Raw genomic sequence first — 17,875 nt, 5'->3', positions numbered from 1 at the left:
GAATAGGATTCATATAGAATGAATAGGAAGATGAGGGTGAACTCATAGCTTTTGTGAAATTGTTCTGGGTATATAGGTATATAGGTCTATATATGCAAATATACCCATATACAGACACATGTATCCATAGTACAAACATGAACTATGTGTATATATAGGTGTTAATACTTTAATGTCAACATGTCAAGGAGTCTCCAGTTGGGCATTCCAGGGATCTGTGTTTGTCCCTGGGCTGCTGTTTAATACTTTTATCAATAACTTAGACAATAAGGCCTGGAAGGACTTATATGACCTGATGCTGAGTGAAAGGAGCAGAACCAGGAGAACTTTATGCACAGCAACAACCACAGTGTGTGAGAGTTTTTTCTGGTAGACTTAGATTTTTGTAATAACACAAGAACTTCTGAAAAAAAAAAAAATCCCAATGGTGGACCTCAAGGCAAAAAGCCTTCCACACTCAGAGAGAGAAATATGGAAGTCACTCACATAATGTAGCAGATCATGTTTGTGTATGTGTATCTGTTTGTGTATCATGTTCTGATTTGTTATACGGATTCTTTCATTTATCTTAGTCTGACTACACAGCATGACGATAGTGAAAATATACTCAATAGGAAAGTTTATGTAGAATCTATACAGAATTGTATGCAGTCGTGGGGAGGGAGGGAGGTAGTGGGGGGTGGGTGGGGAGGGATAAAATCGCAATTGTATGGCAGTGATTGTTAAACATTAAAAAAAATAAAAAAATTAATAAAAAAAAAAAATAACTTAGACAATAGCATAGATGGGATGCTTACAGAATTTGTAAACACCAAGCCTGAAGGGAGAGCTAACATGATGGGTGACAGAGTAAAGATTCCAAAGGCTCTTGAGGGACAAATGTAAAATCTTACACGGTGTAGGGAGGGTTAGATAGCACTTGTTCTGAAAATGATCTGGGGCTGTTAGTGGACTGCAAGCCCAATTAGAATCAGCAGTGGGATGTGGCAGTCAAAAATCCCCACTACAATCTTAAATTGCATTCCCTTTCTCCCAGGAATTATTTTAGATGACCGAATAAAATAAAACCTGCCAGGATTTTGCTAAGGATTGGTATGAGATTCCTCAGATGGTTTTAAGTTTACTCTTTTGACTATATCACATGAGCTACACAAGGTTCTAATTGTTAACCATATTTGATACCCAATACATGCATCTAATAGGTCTTTCTATGATATCACAACGTCACCACCCACATGGCTACCAATCCTACTCTTAACACACTGATTCAAAGTAAGAGTTTGTATGACACACTAACATTTTTTAAAAAGTAGTGTGACAGAGTGGAGAGAGAGAGAGATGGCCTTGAAACCTGAAAGACTTGGGTTCAAGTCCTGACTCTGACACACCCTGGATGTCACTGGATAAGTCACATAACCTCTCAGTGCTCTCAGCAATTCTCTACAACATAAGATGCAAGAGGGGACAGCTAGGTGGTACAGTGGATAGACTGTCAGTTCTGAAGTCAGGAAGGCTCACCTTCCTGAGTTCAAATCTGGCCACAGACACTTACTTCACTGTGTGACCCTGGACAAGTCACTTCACCTTGTTTGCCTCAGTTTCCTCATCTGTCAAATGAGCTGGAGAAGGACATGGCCAAGCACTCCAGGATCTTTGCTAAGAAAACTCCAAATGCAGTCACATAGTCGGAAACAACTGAAACAACTCAACAACATAAGATGCGGAGAAAGCGTTGAGCTGCACAGGTATGGGAAGTTTCCTTACTTAGGAGTTCCCTATACCAACAGCAGCAGCAGCAGCACAGGTCCAGTTCTTGTCCCTATTAACATTCTGCTCTGTCTGATGGTTTCAAATACACTGAAAATTGAAACGTGATCAAGGAAACAGTCGTGTTGAAAAGACATTCACCTCATCCTTGTGAGTACATTTAAATACTGTCAATGAAGCATATTAAATTTATTTCCAACTTGGCAGGATTCAAAACTGTCATAAGGGAGAATCCCACAAAAGTGACTTCATAAATGAAAAGTCAAACTTCTGGAAATGAACAGGAGCCAGGAGTTTGGTCCTTTGCCCTGAATTACCTTGGATGAACATATAAAAATTAAGATTGAAGGTTTTGAATGCCACAGATGTAGTCAAGGTGATGTTTTTAACAGGTTCCAGAAAGGCAAATTATGTGGAAGGATGTGGATTGGTCAGCAAACATTTTACAATCAAGACCTGTTTTTAACTGTGGAGAAATGTCAACAGCATCAAGCATAACTACGTTTGAAACATAAGGTCTCAGGTACATCTATTTTTACGCCTACATGGTGACTTGGGAAAGGCCTCCTGCAGAAGGGGATATTTGAGGTGAGTCTTCAAGGAAGCCAGGGAGCCTAAGAGGAATAGGTGAGGGGACAGTCAGTGCAAAGGCATGGAGAATGCATCTGCAGTTCTGTGGTTGAGGGGCAATGAGCAGGCCAGCATAGCTGCATCACAGGGTGTGTGGAGAGGCTCAAAATGTAAGAACAATGAAAAGGGTGGAAGGGCCCAGGTTATGAAAAGCTTTCAATGCCTAACAGGGGACTTCCTATTTGGTCCCAGAGCTAACAGGGAGTGAAAGGAGTTCATGGCAGGGGTAGGGAGGGGGACTGGAATGGTCAGACCTTAGCAACTGAGTGGAGGATGAAGTGGGGAGAGACTTGATCAAGGGAGACCAGTTCGAAAGCTACTACAATATTCCAGATGAGAGAAGATGAGAGCCTGAAATAGCATTATGACTGTATGAGAAGAGAGAAGGGATATATATGAGGGATATTTTGAAGGTAGAAATGACAAGATTTGTTAACAGATTGGCTTGGGAGGGTGAGATCACCAAATGAGATAGTACAGAAGGGGGAAAAAATGTAGCTCAGGACATGGGCGGTACCCAAGCTTAGTGAGTGTGACATGGAAAAAATTCAGGAAAGAGAGCAGTGCCACAAAACCCAGAGATGAGAGAGGATCCAAAAGAATGTGACCAGCAGCATCAAGTGCTGCCAAGGGGTAAAGAAGGATGAAGAAGGTGAGAGAAGGCCATTAGGTCAGACAGTTAGAAGGTCACTGGTAACTTTGGAGAATGCAGTTCACTTGAATTATAAACTTGAAAGCCAGACTGCAGAGGGTTTAGAAGAAAACGAGGGAAGAAGAATGAAAGGAACTGAGCACAGACTGCTCTCAAGGAGTTTAACCAGGAAGGGGAGAAGGGACAGAGGATGAAAGCTAATGGGGATAGACAGCAGAAACAAATGAGGATTTTTTTTATAGATGAAGGAGAAATGGATGTTTGTAGGCAAATATACAGGGAGGGATTGAATAGCTAGCATTCATACAGCATTTTAAGGTTCGCAAAGCACTATACAAATATTATCTCATTTTATCTTCGTGACCACCCTGGAAGGTAGATGCTATTATATGCTCCCATTTAACAGATGAAGAAACTGAGATAGATAAACATTAAATGACTTAGCAGGGTCACATAGTTACTAACTAGAGTCTGAGGTCAAATTTGAACTTGGGTCTTTCTGGCTTGTATTCCTGATGTGAGAGGAAGAGGAGAGGAAAAGGGGTGAGGGTGTTTGGCAAACGGCTTCAATTTTTGTGGTGACGTTATAAGGCAAGTTCCTCAGCTGACAGGGTATGAGGGGAGCTGCTGTAGAAGCTTAAGGGGAGATGAAAAGGTCTGGAATCACAACTGTGGAGAGTGGGATAGGGAAATGATGAGGCAGGAGTAGAACAACTACTTGTTGTAGTGAGGATCCAGCTGAGATTAGATACCATGAACTGGCAGTGGACCTAGTCGGCACCATTTCATGATTTCCCCCAGCTCTATTCAGCAGCATGCGAACCAGTGCAAAGGAGGCAAGTAGTGTGAGTGGTCCAAGGCTGGAATTTGACAAGGTATAATCATTCATGGGAAAAGGGGGCAAGGGATTTGAGAATAGAGTACAGAATTGGGTTGGTTCATCAAGGGGTGGATATAGGGAAGAGAGAAGAAAGTAGCTTGTGCAAGGTGATAGCCTGGAAAAGAAGCAAGGGGTAGAGGGAATGAAGGTCATGAGGACAGAAAACAGGATTAGTGGTTCTAAGGCACAGACAAAGAAGAAATGATAAAACATCATGAACAGAAAGAAATTTTAAAGTTTATCACTTGTAGGTGATGGCAAGATGATGATGATGACAACATGGATATGAAAGAAAGTACAATTGGTAGTGGAAAGGGTGGCAAGAAGCTATGTTGTCAGACAAAAGCCAGAAAGAAGATGAAAGGAGAGAGAAAGGAAGGGGCTCAAAGCAAACGGCAGTTTGTTAATTATGGAGCAGGCATTTCAAGAGTCACAGTAGAAAGGGCTGGGACGAGGGCATGGTAGGGTTAAGGTAAATGAGAGTGAGGGAATAGGTGGCTGGGGATGGGGAATATGGTACGTGTATCATATACAGAATCACTGGACTAGAGAGAGTATAGAGGAGTAGTTGTAGGCAGTCTCAGTAGTTAGAAATGTATCTGTGAGGAAGGCATGTGATTAGAGTGTTTGGGATCCCTCTTTCAAATGCAACCTCATGACAAGTGGTGGGAAAGGTTGAGTCCTGTGAGGTTCCAGGATGCTCTGCTGATAGCACGCAGGAACAAGAGGCGGTGTAGGAACTGCAGCAGGAGACGCTGATAATTTAGAGTCATTCAGTACTTATCTTCAATTAGATTTGGTCTTCTCAGATCATGGAAATAAAGTCGTAGTTATTTCCACTTTCTATCAGGTCAAATGGTCTCAAAGAAAGACTACCATATTATTTTCTAATTGCATCTTTTCCTTGAGTCTAAGACTACCATGATAATTAAATTCCAGCTACATCACTTCAAACTTAGCTTCCTGATTTCCACCGACACTTAGCAAAACAAACAACAGTGCTATATTCTTTTATAGGATTAGTTCATTGCAATTACAGACACAATTACTGAAATGTACTTAAATTCTGGAATTAAAAAGGAGAAAAAAACATGGCATTTCATCCCATCTGTTCCAATCTTCCCTATTCATTCCCTCTGTAAACTCACGAAAGTCATAAAGCATTAAGCTGCCTTATTCCACCATGGGGAGGATAGCTGACTTCCTATCAGAGCTTATTCAAAATTCTATCAAGAGCTTTTTGAAATGATTGATAATTTCTCAAAGCTCTGGTTGCTACATACTAAGTTGGTGGCACAGTGGATTTGGAGTCAGGAAGGTTTGAGTTTAAATCCACCCAGAACATGTGACACCTATGTCAGCCTCAGTTTTTTCATCTATGAAGTGGAGATAATGATAGCACCTACCTTTTTTTCCCCATTACTTTTTATTTTTATTTTTTTATTAATTAATTTATTTGTTTTCAGTTTTCTACAATCACTTCCATAAATTTTAGATTTTCTCCTCCTCCCTCCTCTCCTCTCCCCCCTCCCTCCCCGAGATGGCGTGCAATCTTATATAGGTTCTACACATACGTTCTTACTAAATACATTTTCACCTTAGTCATGTTGCATGGAAGAATTAAAATGAATGGGAGAAACCAGGAGAAAAACCAAAACAAAACAAAACACAAGAAAAAATAATCTGCTTCATTCTGCAATCCAATTCCATAGTTCTTTCTCTGGATGTGGAAGGCATTTTGCCTCAAGAGTCCATTGGGAATTTTTGAGGTCCTTGCTTTGCTATGAAGGGCTAAGTCTACTAGAAAGGTTTCTCACGCATTGTGGTTGTTGCTGTGTACAAAGTTCTCCTGGTTCTTCTCCTTTCACTCAGCATCAGTTCATATAAGTCCTTCTAGGCCTCTCTGAAGACCTCCTGTTCATCATTTTTTACAGCACAACAGTATTCCATTACATTCATATACCACAACTCGTTCAGCCATTCCCCAATGGATGGGCATTCCCTCGATTTCCAGTTATTGGCTACCACAAAGAGAGTTGCTGTAAATATTTTTGTCCATGTGGGGCCCTTTCCCATTTCTATGATCTCTTTGGGATACAGTCCCAGAAGCGGTATTACTGGGTCAAAGGGTATGCACATTTTTGTAGCCCTTTGGGCATCGTTCCAAATGGCTCTCCAGAATGGTTGGATCAGCTCACAAATAGCACCTGCCTTACAGAGTTGATGTGAGGACCAAATGAAATAATGAATATAAGGTACTTTTTAAACCTTAAAGCATTATATAAATGCTAGCTATTATTAATAAACCACATGCTACATTCTCAAAAATTATAATCTCTAAAGTCCTTTCTAGCAATAAATACCATGATCCTATCAGCTGACCATAACTGGACTTAAAGAAGGCTAAAAAGGGATCAAAATATTTATAACAGTATTACTATGTTTATGTTCTGAAGGTAGTCACATTCTCTATGCTGACTAGAGGATGGGAACCATGCCCTGAAAAGTACCCAACATCTTGTGGCCACAATATACTTAGTGTAATGTGTTGGGCCAGACAGAACAGGTAATTTCCAGTGAATGGCAGTACTAATTGCATATCATTTGCATGGTCCCTATATGTCAAAACAGACCAAGAGTGGACCTATAGAAATCCTGTCAGAGCAAGGGCCAGAAGGAAGCAAAAGTAGGAAAAGTAAGGCAGGAAGAAATAAGAAGTGTTCTTGTTCCTTTTCATTGCTGACTATCAAGTTGCCAGACTCAGAAAGTATGGCAGCATGTATCTCTCACTGTTTTAGAATACAGACACACACATGTATATACATACGTATATGTCATGTGTGAATATGTACATATTTATGTATAAATATGTATATATTTATAAATATGCATGTGAATGTGTGTGTATGCACACACACATATAGTTTACCATTGATCACATAAAGTATTTTCAGGTTACAGAGTTAATTCTATTTCTTAATAAATTAACTAAAATCAAATGGCATTGGTCTAACTTCAAACAGTTCTTTGTTAAGCAGTGGTAAATCCTGGGAAGATCTTGAAGAAACAGTACTGATATCTATGAGTGAATTCAGTAGGCTTTTCTGGAAAAACAAACAGGAACATACATGTAAATATCAAAGAAGAATTTAGCCCTGTAATTATGAATATAAATGCTGTCAGAAACAAAGATTTCCACTTGAAGTAGCTCCCTAGGCAGGGGAGCCATGTTTTCTACAGAATATTTAGTTCTCAGTAAATAGGACATAATTTGGAGAAAAATTCAAGTGTATGGGTTTCTAGATGGTAAAGTAGTCTTATTGTAATTATAAAAGGTTCTAATGCCAAAAGTAAACCTATATAACTACATAATTAGTGGGATTCAGCCTCCATTCTGACACATAGTACCAATCACTTTAGATCAAGGAAAGACTTAAACGGTTTCATTTAAAGATTTTTTAAAATCAAGTTCAGGTGTCACACTTACTACTCATTAAAAATTAAACCACACATATTATAAGAAAAAAATTAAGTACTGTAGAATAAAAATCTGTTTCTTACTAGCCTTTTTTCCAAGTCTACAAGTTGAAAAATACCACTTGTTTTCTTGATGAATAGTTCTGATTAGTCAAAGAATTACAAATGTTATGAAGTAAAAAAAAAAAAAAAAGCAATTATTCCAGAGATCAATTCAAACCATAAAATGTGTCTAAAAAATAAGTAAATGAAATAGACACCTGTCAATTCTGGCTTTCCAATTTGGCTTTTTCCCTAAAACAAATCAGAGGCAACTGCATCTGGGGGGTTAAAAGGGGATGCCTACTAGACCAGGACCTACGCCCCAGCAGGTGGCGAATATAAAGAAACACTAGCTTTGGAAGAATTTGAGAAAGCCAAATGAAGAGAAAAACACCAAAGAGGGGTCCATGGAATTTAACCAGATGCCAAAGGGGCAGAAAACATTTGGAAACTATTATTGTACTTCTCTCCTTCCTTAAAAACTTTCGTAGCTGTGGCCATGGACACAAACTTGTGACTGGTTGGAGTCTGCTCTTTTTTCCTCACATAAATTAAGTAAAAGCAATTGAAAACTCATTTCCAACCCCAAAGGACATGGGATTGAAATATGGAAGTTTACCGATAGAATTTCATTTGGAGAAAGGGCAGGGAAAGGAAAGTACATCGACTGAACTGCCTACATTTCAACACCACTTCCACATACATACCTCTTTAGGCCCTTTTATCTCAAGATCTGAGTGCTTTCTCAAACTGAAACACAAAGCCTGAGGTAACCAGATCTTTTCCCAACAAGTAAAATCAAAAGCTATTTGCTCAAGTGCTTGTGAAAAGTCACAAGCCAAACTAGGGGCAAATTCTTCAAGTCTGGACAATTCTGTATTCACCTGCAAAGCCACCTTCATGGAACCATTACTGTGAGAAACCAAATGGCAAGCTAAGTAAAACCCCAAGCAAGAACTTCTTAGAACTGAAGGTTATATGACCTGGAAAACACAACAAGGTCGCTAATACCAATTTAATCAGCTTTGTACACATCTTAACTAAATGAGCTTTTGATGTTAGAGGGGAATCTTTCAGATTACTGATGATAAGGACCTTATTAGTCCGATCTTCTGCTGGACATAATGCTCTGTGGAACGTATAAGTATCCTGTGCAGTTGGGAGGAAAAAATTATGTTGAATATAGATTTCAAACACAATACACATTTGAATAGGTAGACAAGAGCACAAAGTGCAGCTGGGAAATCCAATGGTGGAGAGGTCACCTTTACTGGAGTATTCTGGAATCAGTTCTGGAATTGCTATGAACTGATTCAATTCTCCACCAGCACTCAGACAAAACAGGCTTTACTTTCTTTCCTCTTCGCATGATAAATGATTTAAAAAAGCCAAATTACAAACAATGCCTCAGAGTGTCCTAAAGAAAAACCACCAGTGCTATAAGGTTCTTCTAATGGTTTTCAAACCTTCACTTAGGCACTAATAATAAGAACAATGTTGCTCAGATGAGGCTACCAAACAGGTGTCCTTTCCTGGAGCTACTAGGGATATGTTTAGGGAATGACTCATTAATCCCTGGCTGTGAAATGACACCTTCAAAGTCACCAACTCATAGTAAACATATATAATAGCATACCTCCATGGGAGTCACGTTACACCAGCTCCCTAAACTTTTTGTGAGAAAGAACTATTTTTAATTTTCCTAATGCCTTGAGATTATTGAGTAGGGAGCAAGAACTTAAAGAGGCACCGAGGCACCCAGAGGGACTCTCTAAAGAGACCAAAGGAGGGGTGCTATTTGATATACTCCCTTTCCGATAGGAGACTTGGCTGTGAGGGTGTGGTCAACACCAAGCAAAAGGTGACAAGACAGTTGGAAGAATAGGATTATTTAAATAACTCTACAGCCACATACAAGCAAGTTTCCAGCAAGACTGGCAGATCCTGCTCTCCTGGCTGGGGACTGTAGAATTCAAGAATCTATCACAAGAAGAAAGAACTGGGCCCCTTTTTCCAAGGGTCAATCAAGCCATGTTCTAATTCAACTGACTGACAAATCAAAAATAAGGATGCACAATTATCATTTTAAGAAAGCCCAAACCAACCATGAGAAAAGTTCACATGGGGAGGTGGTAGCACATAGGGCTGGCTATTCATGAAGAGTTTCATATCATTGAATATTAATTGCATACCTATTAAGTATAATGTAGTATGCAAGCTTTGGGGAGAGAAATACAGTACAAAGGTGATTCGAGCCATTTGGAGGCAGTATGGTAGAATGGAAAGTGGCCCAGAGGATCCAAGTTTCAAACCTGCCTCTGCTATTTACTACCTGTGTGACCTGGGGCAAGTCATTTCTCCTTTCAGGTCTCAGTTTCCTCATCTGTGAAGTGAAGGGATTGGAATAGATGATCTAGATCCAGAGATACCATAGTACAGTGGAAAAGAGTGCTAGATTTAGAATTAGAGGCCCTGAGTTCAAATTCTGCCCATCATTGATCACCTGTGTACCAGTGGGCAGGCCATTTAACACCTCTGGGCCACAGGTTCCTCTTTGGTTGTACTAAATGTCATCTAATGTCCCTTCCAGCTCTAAATCGATGATTCTGGAATCCTATGAGCTCTGAGGTCCCTCTGAGCTCTAAATCCAAGAATATGACTTTCTGTGAAGACAGAACTTATCACAACAGGCATATCAAACTAGATATATGGGCATAAATACACGTTATAAATGGGGATTTAAAAATGAGATGCAGACAAGCGTTTCTCAATGAATGTACAGAGTATTTCAAGGATGTTGTGGTAACCAGAGACATGGAGCCACAAATAGCTATTTGGTAACAGGAGATACATTTAAAACAAAATGTAAGGGGCTTTGGGGGAGTGGGAAGGGTGCTACTGGGGGAAGAGACAGGGCTGACAAATATGAAAACCACTGACTTACAAAGATACACATAAATTCAAATCAATACTGAAGATGGATAATATGGGATTGGTATAGTGGAAAGAGCCCCGAACTTGGAATCCCAGGGACTGAGTTTGAAGCCCATTTCCATTTACTCCTTGTGTGACCTTGGGTAAATCACTTAATGTCGATGGGCCTCAGCATACTCATCTACACAAAGAGGGGGCCCTACAAAGCGACCCGCTCCAGTTCTGTGATCTGATGAAAGACTGGATGTTTTTGAAAGGCATAGGGGACATTGCTTTAGAGGTCTTTGGCTTCTGTTACCTTCTGATTTCAGGTAGCATGCCAGGTACTTCAGGGGGATTCAATTCAAGCAATCTATTTTAAACGCCTGCTATGTGCCTGGTACTGTGCAAGGGACTGGAGATACCAAGCCAGTAAAAAGAAAACAGTTTCCACCCTCAAGGAGCTTACCTTCTGCTGGTGGAAAAGAATATGTCCAGAGAAGTAGGACTAGGGAGTTGGAGGTGGAAAGGACCTCGGAGGCCCTTCATTTGACAGATAAGGAAATGAAAATCGAGAGATGCTCAAGGACTTCCAAGGGTCATTCAGGCATTATAGTGTGAGACTGTTTGGACTATGTAGTATCACAATACCTCCCCATAGTATAGTAAATACAAAATAACTTGATGAGAAAGTGGGGAATCAGGAAAGGGCATAACTTAGATGAAGGTGAAAACAATAGGTGAGACAAAGAAAAGGAAAGAAGGAAAAAGAGGAAGAAGAAGAAAGGGGAAATGAGGGAGAGGAACATGAGGCTGAGAAGGCAATTGGGTAACAACAGCCAGACAGAGAATGTTAGAGGATTAGAGATGATCTAATCCAACCCTCCATTTTACAGAGGAAGAAATAGACCTAAGAGATGAAGGGTCTTGCTCACAGTCAGAGCAGTCATTCTGTTTTTAAAAAATCACTAAGGCAAAGAAAGGATAGGTAAGTATCCCACAGGAAATAAAAATTCAACTTGCAAGAAGAAGGAGAAGTGGGTAGAAATCACTTACCTCCTCCATTATCCATTTTGGTTGTTATTGTTATATATAGCAAAATTTTGCTGCAACTTATACTGAGGGAGAATAATAAAAACGATAGCTAGCACTTCCATAGACTTTGCATAGATTATCATCAACCCTGGGAGGTCTCTTTATTTGACAGATTAGGAAACTGAGGCTGAGACAGGCTAAGTGACTTGCCCAAGGTCACACAGATCCTAAGTGTGTGAGGCAGGATTTGAATTCATGTCTCCCCAACCACAAGTTTAGCACTTTTAGCCACTGCAACACCTAACTACCTATATGATAATAGTTCACATTTAGATATTTCAGATTTACAAAGTACTTGCATAAAGATTAAAACAAATATTGGCAGATAATTAGTTTCCTCGTCTTAAATAAGAGAAACAGACTAAATGACCTCTAAGGTCCCCTTTCATCTCCTAGGTGGTTATGATCTCAGCAGGCAGTTTTGCAAAATTCAAGGCCCTAACAAATTAAGAAAGGAATGCAGCCACAAGGAGACAGGCAGTCTAGGAAGCCCACTGAACCCAATAAGGAAGCTCTTTCACTTCCACAATTAGTAATGCTGTAGAGCCTCTCTGTATGAGGCAGAATTATCAACCCTATTTTACACATGAAGAAACAGAAACTGGGGTGAAGAGGTGTGTCTAATATCATGCAGCAAGTTGGCAACACATGAAAAATCAGACCTCTTCAATGTCTGTTCACCAAATAGGACTCTCTTCAATGAGGACATGCTGCATGCTAGGAGGGTGAGATGTGAAGGAAACATCGCCTGTACTGGCAGTCAGCACCCATATACAAATGAAGACACAATGAGCTCCCAACTGACAGGCATTCTCTGTGTGTGCAAACACACCACTTCTCTGATGGCATGGTCTTTTTTGGCAACGAAGGACAGACACAAACACACCCCAGTATGCCACATGCACACAAGGAAGCATAAATAACCTCAAGACACCAAGATAAAGTTATCAGAAAGCTATAACCTAACTGGAACTTGTTGATCATGAGGTCCATCTAACATGCAACCAATCACGTTAATGGTCTTTCCCCCACTGAGGATCAGCCTACGCTAAACATATACGATGAGTACCAGTAATTTTTCAGGATTTTTCCTTGTTCCATTTTTTCAGCCTAGGGGAAATATTGGCTGGGTTATTTAAGGAACAAAACCCCAAAGCATACACATGATCCTTACCTCCTTTCTCTGATAAAGAGTCTACTGATCCGGGATCCTACTAAATAACTATATTTCATGATTTATTACTTCAAATTTTGGTTTTTTTCACAGTTATATTGACAATTTTAAGAGAAAAGATGAATTGTGTTGTGATGTACTGTTCAGATGGAAGAAAAGAGGCCAGATGAGGCCAGATAGGCTGACTACTGAGGAAGCAAGGGCCTCTGCCCATAGTGACCATGTGAGCCATGTGACCTACGCAGAACAATTACTGGAAAGGAAGGAAAGTGTCACCATCTTTTACAATCAATGATTCTAATGCCACCATGGTTTCCATTTTCAGATACTTTAAAATTGAAAGGCAATCTCTTGATCACCTTGATTTCTGTTACTGAAGGAGAAATAAAGGTCCAGAGATGATCTACTTAACAGCATATTTAGAACCATGACATTCTGTGCTCCCAAATCTTGAACTCTCAAGTTTGTTTCTGTACCAGGTTTGCAGTCATCATAATGTGGCCTTGCCAAATCTGGGACAGTTACTTACTTCAACATGGTGTACACCATTCTCTTTTCCAATCTGCTGCTCAATGGTGTGGACACAGGATTCGCACGTCATACCTTCCACTGCTATGCTGATAGAACTCACACCCATGACTGGATCCATTCTGCTTTTCTTCACATTCCTGTTTTTTAAAAAAAGGAAAAGATTTTAACTTAGCAGTGAAAATGAGTATTTTTCTTTCCTTATGGAACTGTGTAAAGTAAATATAAATTACTTTTTCAAAATCTGCCTACAACTGTCCTTCATCTTGGATGAGAAGGTTAAAAGCTGTTTGCAAGGCAAGACTTCACCATACTTGAATGAATATAGCCCTAGGAGAAAACGTAGGATATTTTCAAGAGGACAGAAAAAATAGTCCTACTCCTGCTTATTCTCTCCTTCTTACCTGAATTCCTCACAGAAACTCATTCAGTTAATACTACTGCACCAAGTTGTTTTCATCTTTGGAGTCATTTTCTTTCAACTACCAAATCACTAAAATACAGTAATTCAATTCAACAAAACAAACATCAAGTATTTATGTGGGCTAGGCACTAACAAAAAGATAAAATTTTAAACAGGCCACGTCCCCATGGAGCTTACAATTTAAAAATACAAGAACAGTGGAGATAATATATTGGTAGGAGTAGAAGGGAAAGAAATGACAAAGAAGCGTATTTCTACAAAGCTTTGTTTACATACCATTGTGCAACTGGTATGATCAGTCACATTAGAAGCAAGCCTAAGAAATGAGTCAGGAGAAATAATGGGCTTTTCCCAATGTATGTCTGTAGGCAGCTTTGAGAGGAACCATACATTACTCATGTTTGGGTCCCATGATTTTGTGTAACTTTGAAGGTGCTAATTAAAGCAAATTTTTCTAGTTTATAAGAGAAGTCACATTAGGAAGAACAGGTTAGGTAGATACAGGGAAATTATGCAAGTACTTGGCAAACACTTCAAGTTATATAGAGAATAATAAGCTTTGCAGAAGAGGAAGGGGAGGAATTTTGAGCTAAAAAAAGGGGAAAAGGGCAAATGGTGACAATGAGGGGAAAAGCAGGAAATAAAAGAAATCTAACTATGATATTATCACACCCAGCATGAGACAGCAATAAAGGAAAAAGCCAGAATCCAATGACTCAAGTTCAGTGTTCACTGTTAGAATCTACTTGATTTGAATTAGAACCTGTATTCATGCGACATAAGTAAACACTTAAGAAATGGAGACCATCCCAATAAGAACTACCATAGACCACCTCAATTCCAATGAAATCACCAAGGATATGTTCTGACCATTTTTGGAGCAGATGCTAATTTGACTGATGTTCTACCACCACATATAACAGGGTGTCTAAATATTTTAGAGCCCTATTTTCTCAGATGGCACAATTACAAAGATCACTCTCCTTGGTCAATCCGATCATCAATTTAAAAACAGGCAAGCTTCTCCAGCAATCTACAGCTAAACCATGACCACTGTCAAGCCTGAAGGCACACTTAACCAGAGTGCTTTAGGTTCAGCAACTCTATTTATAAAGCACCTTTTTAAGCCCTCCCACAGTTCCTCTGAATCTACTCTGTGGCTTTGGAAGTATGACTAGCTTCTTGGGACATTTTAACTAGTATCCATCAGATGTGCTACCAGAAAGGCTAGTCCTTTGCTCTCAGTCATGGGCACAGATGTATGTCACAGAAAGCTAACACAGCCTACTCAAAAATTAGGATGACAAATTCCGACATTAGGGCTAAAATGAAATGGTGATAGCTCTGATTCAATTCATTACATCAAGCACTTACTAAGTGCCTAGTAATGCTAACAAAGCCCTGTGCTAGCAATGGGAAGACAAAGACACACAAAAAATGAGCACCCCCTGCTCTGAAGAAGTTTACCTTCTACTGGGTTGAGGGAAATACAACATGTACTTTCATTGTTGCCCTGCTGTTTTTCAGTCGTGTTGACTCTTCATGACCCCATTTGGGGTTTTCTAGGCAAAGACACTGGAGTGGTTTGCCATTTCCTTCTCTAGCCCATTTTACATATTAGGAAACTGAGGGTTAAGTGACTTACCCAAGGCCACACAGCTAGTAAGTGTCAAATCTGACCTAAGTCCAGTGCTCTATCCACTGTCACCTAGCTGCTGACAACACATACACAAGTAAGTAAATCTATACAGTCTGTATAGTAATTTTAAGAGGGACATAATTTCAAGTGTTAACTAGTAGAGGGAGGTGATTCTTAAGTAATCAACTCTAAAATGTTATCTATTATACTCAGAAACTTACTTGTTCGTATTGTTTTGATCTTTGTAATCTATTTTAAAGATCACATTCTCTCTCCTCTTTGCTTAATAAGTTTGGCAATAGCCTTTGGCCAGAAGCAGTTCTGACGTGTACCTGCCCTACTACTTTTCTACAGGGCAGTCCATGATCTACAAACAGGCAACCCACAAAGGCCCCAAACATATGCGCAGCTGACACCCCACTGCACCCCTGCCCTGCCTCCCCACACTCTTTTCTATTAGAGAAGATGCTGCCACCATGGAAACAGTTGTGAAAAATCCTGGACTTATGAAGGACTCAACAACTTCAAAAGGGAAGAGGAGAGTGTGACAAAGTAGAAAGAGAACTCAATCTCCCCTTCCATCTCTCCCTGTGCCTAACTCTTCCTCAAGCTTGTCTTTGTCCTCACCCAATAGCCAATGTCTTTATCTATCCCCCTCTGTTTTCTCAATCTATCACCTCTCCTCTGGCCCCATTTTTCTCTCTCCACAGTCCCGATTCTATACAGTCGACCAGTTTAACCGTATTCACTACATTTGCCTCTCGAACCCACTACCCCCTGTCCAATTAGCCACTTGTGCCCTACCAATCTTCTATGTCAGATCAGTACCTCTCTATTTTGCTAAAGGAAGTCACACAACTGGGCTGACTGGGTTGACTACAAATTATGTAATGTCAACCGGGCCCTCACTGATGAAAAGCAATTCTTCCCTGACAAACTAGAGTACACTCCCCAAGGGTGTTCCAAACCTCTTCCTGTCTCCTGGAGCTCCCTATTCTTTCCTCCCCCAGAAGAAAAATCTTGCCTTCTACTTACTGCAGAAAATACAGGCCATTCACCATAAGCTCCTTTATACCTCTGACTCCACATCTCAAAATCCCTCTTTTCCCATTCTCTTCTTTCCTCTTTCCTCTACTGATGAAGAAGTGTGCCACCTTGACGAGAGCCTTTCATCCTATCCCCTCCCTCTCTCTAACTGGCCCTTTCTGTGCTGTCTATATTCATGCCCAGGTATCCCCCATTTTGCCAAAGTCTACTTCCCTCTGATATCTCTCAAGCTAACCCCCTTGATCTCTCCTCCTTTCTTCCTTTTCAGTGCCAAGCTTATAGTGAAGAGCTATCTAATTTTACTGCCTGTACTTCCTTACCACCCACTCACTTCTTAACCCCTTATAATCAGGCCTCTGATCCCACCACTCAACAAATGAGGGCCTTGGGCAAAATGATCACTAAGGTATATATATTTCAATGCTAAAATTCTGTGATTTTGAAAATGTTTGGTTTTTCAACATTTATAAATCTCAATTTCAGTGTAGGCTATAGTACTATATATGTACATCTATTTATGTAGTCATGACATGTTATGATAAATCACATGACAGTACTAAATTTCAGAGTGCAAAAGGAGACAGGATAAATTAGAATGTGAATATGGAGGGATGCTGCTTGAACTACCTTAAAGCATGAAGTAAGTGAAACACAGCATGTCTTTCACTTATGCATGTAAAGAGAGGCAGCGTGGGAGAGGAGAAAGAGAGCCAACTCCAGAGTCAGATCTGGCTCAAGTCCTGCCTCTTGCCCTTACTACTTGAGTAATGCTGGGCAAGTGACACCTGCTCTGGACTAGGAAAGCTTCTTGACAAGCTAGAGCATGAAATTGAATCTAATAAGAAATTCAGTAAGAAAAACGTAGTCTCACCCTTGGGTACCAAAAATCAGTCTGACAAGTATAAATGGGAGAGGTGTAGCTAGACAGCAGGTGCCCTGCCAGAGGCCTCAGGATTTCTGGAAGCAATGAGCAGCAGTGGGATGTGGCAGCCCAAAAAGGGGATGGGATGGGGACAAGGCACATGAAGAGGGGCACAGCTTCCAGGAGCAGATAAGGGATCAGACCTCATCTGAAATGTTGTGTTCAGTTCTGGGCACCATGTTTAAAGTATATTGATAAATTAGAGAGTGTTAAGAGGAGAGCAATTAGCATGGTGAAGAATCTTGAGCCCATGACATATGAGGATTGGTTAAAGGAACTAAGCATGTTCAACCTGGAAAAAAGATATGGCAGAGAGGTGAGAGCTGTCTTAGAGCATCTGAAGGGCTGTCGGTACAGGGATTGGACTTGTTCTGTCTGGCCCCAGAGAGTAGAACAGATGGAAAGGGATGAGTAAATTTAGGTTTGATATAAGGAAAAATGTCTTAAGAAGGCGAACTGTTCAAAAGTGGACTAGCCTGCCTTGAGGGGGTAGGTTCCCCTTCCTTGGACATCTTCAAGCAGAGACTAAACAACTACTTATCAGGTATGCCAGAGTCAGGGTTCTCTTGAGGCAGCTAGGGAGTACAAAGCCCAGGGCGTGGAGCCAGGAAGACCTGGGTTCAAATGCAGCCTCAGACGTTTACTAGCTGTCACTTAACTTTCGGTTCGTCTCAGTTTCCTCACC

The 17,875-nt window shown here is 40.4% G+C and overlaps 1 protein-coding gene across 1 annotated transcript in view; it reads right to left on the bottom strand.

Annotated features, from left to right (window-relative positions):
* The window catches only part of ATP7A (ATPase copper transporting alpha), a 119,616-nt gene that overhangs the window by 52,015 nt on the left and 49,726 nt on the right, over positions 1-17,875 (bottom strand). Inside the window, exon 2 of the mRNA XM_072626374.1 lies at positions 13,160-13,298. Within this exon, the coding sequence (XP_072482475.1) occupies positions 13,160-13,279 (120 nt within the window). The 5' untranslated portion in view covers positions 13,280-13,298. The remainder of the gene's footprint in view (positions 1-13,159; positions 13,299-17,875) is intronic.

The sequence above is a fragment of the Notamacropus eugenii genome, chromosome X (assembly GCF_028372415.1).
Source record: "Notamacropus eugenii isolate mMacEug1 chromosome X, mMacEug1.pri_v2, whole genome shotgun sequence".
Taxonomy (NCBI): Eukaryota; Metazoa; Chordata; class Mammalia; order Diprotodontia; family Macropodidae; genus Notamacropus; species Notamacropus eugenii.
Note: the sequence above shows the minus strand (reverse complement) of the source record. Positions and strands in the feature narration are given on the sequence as shown.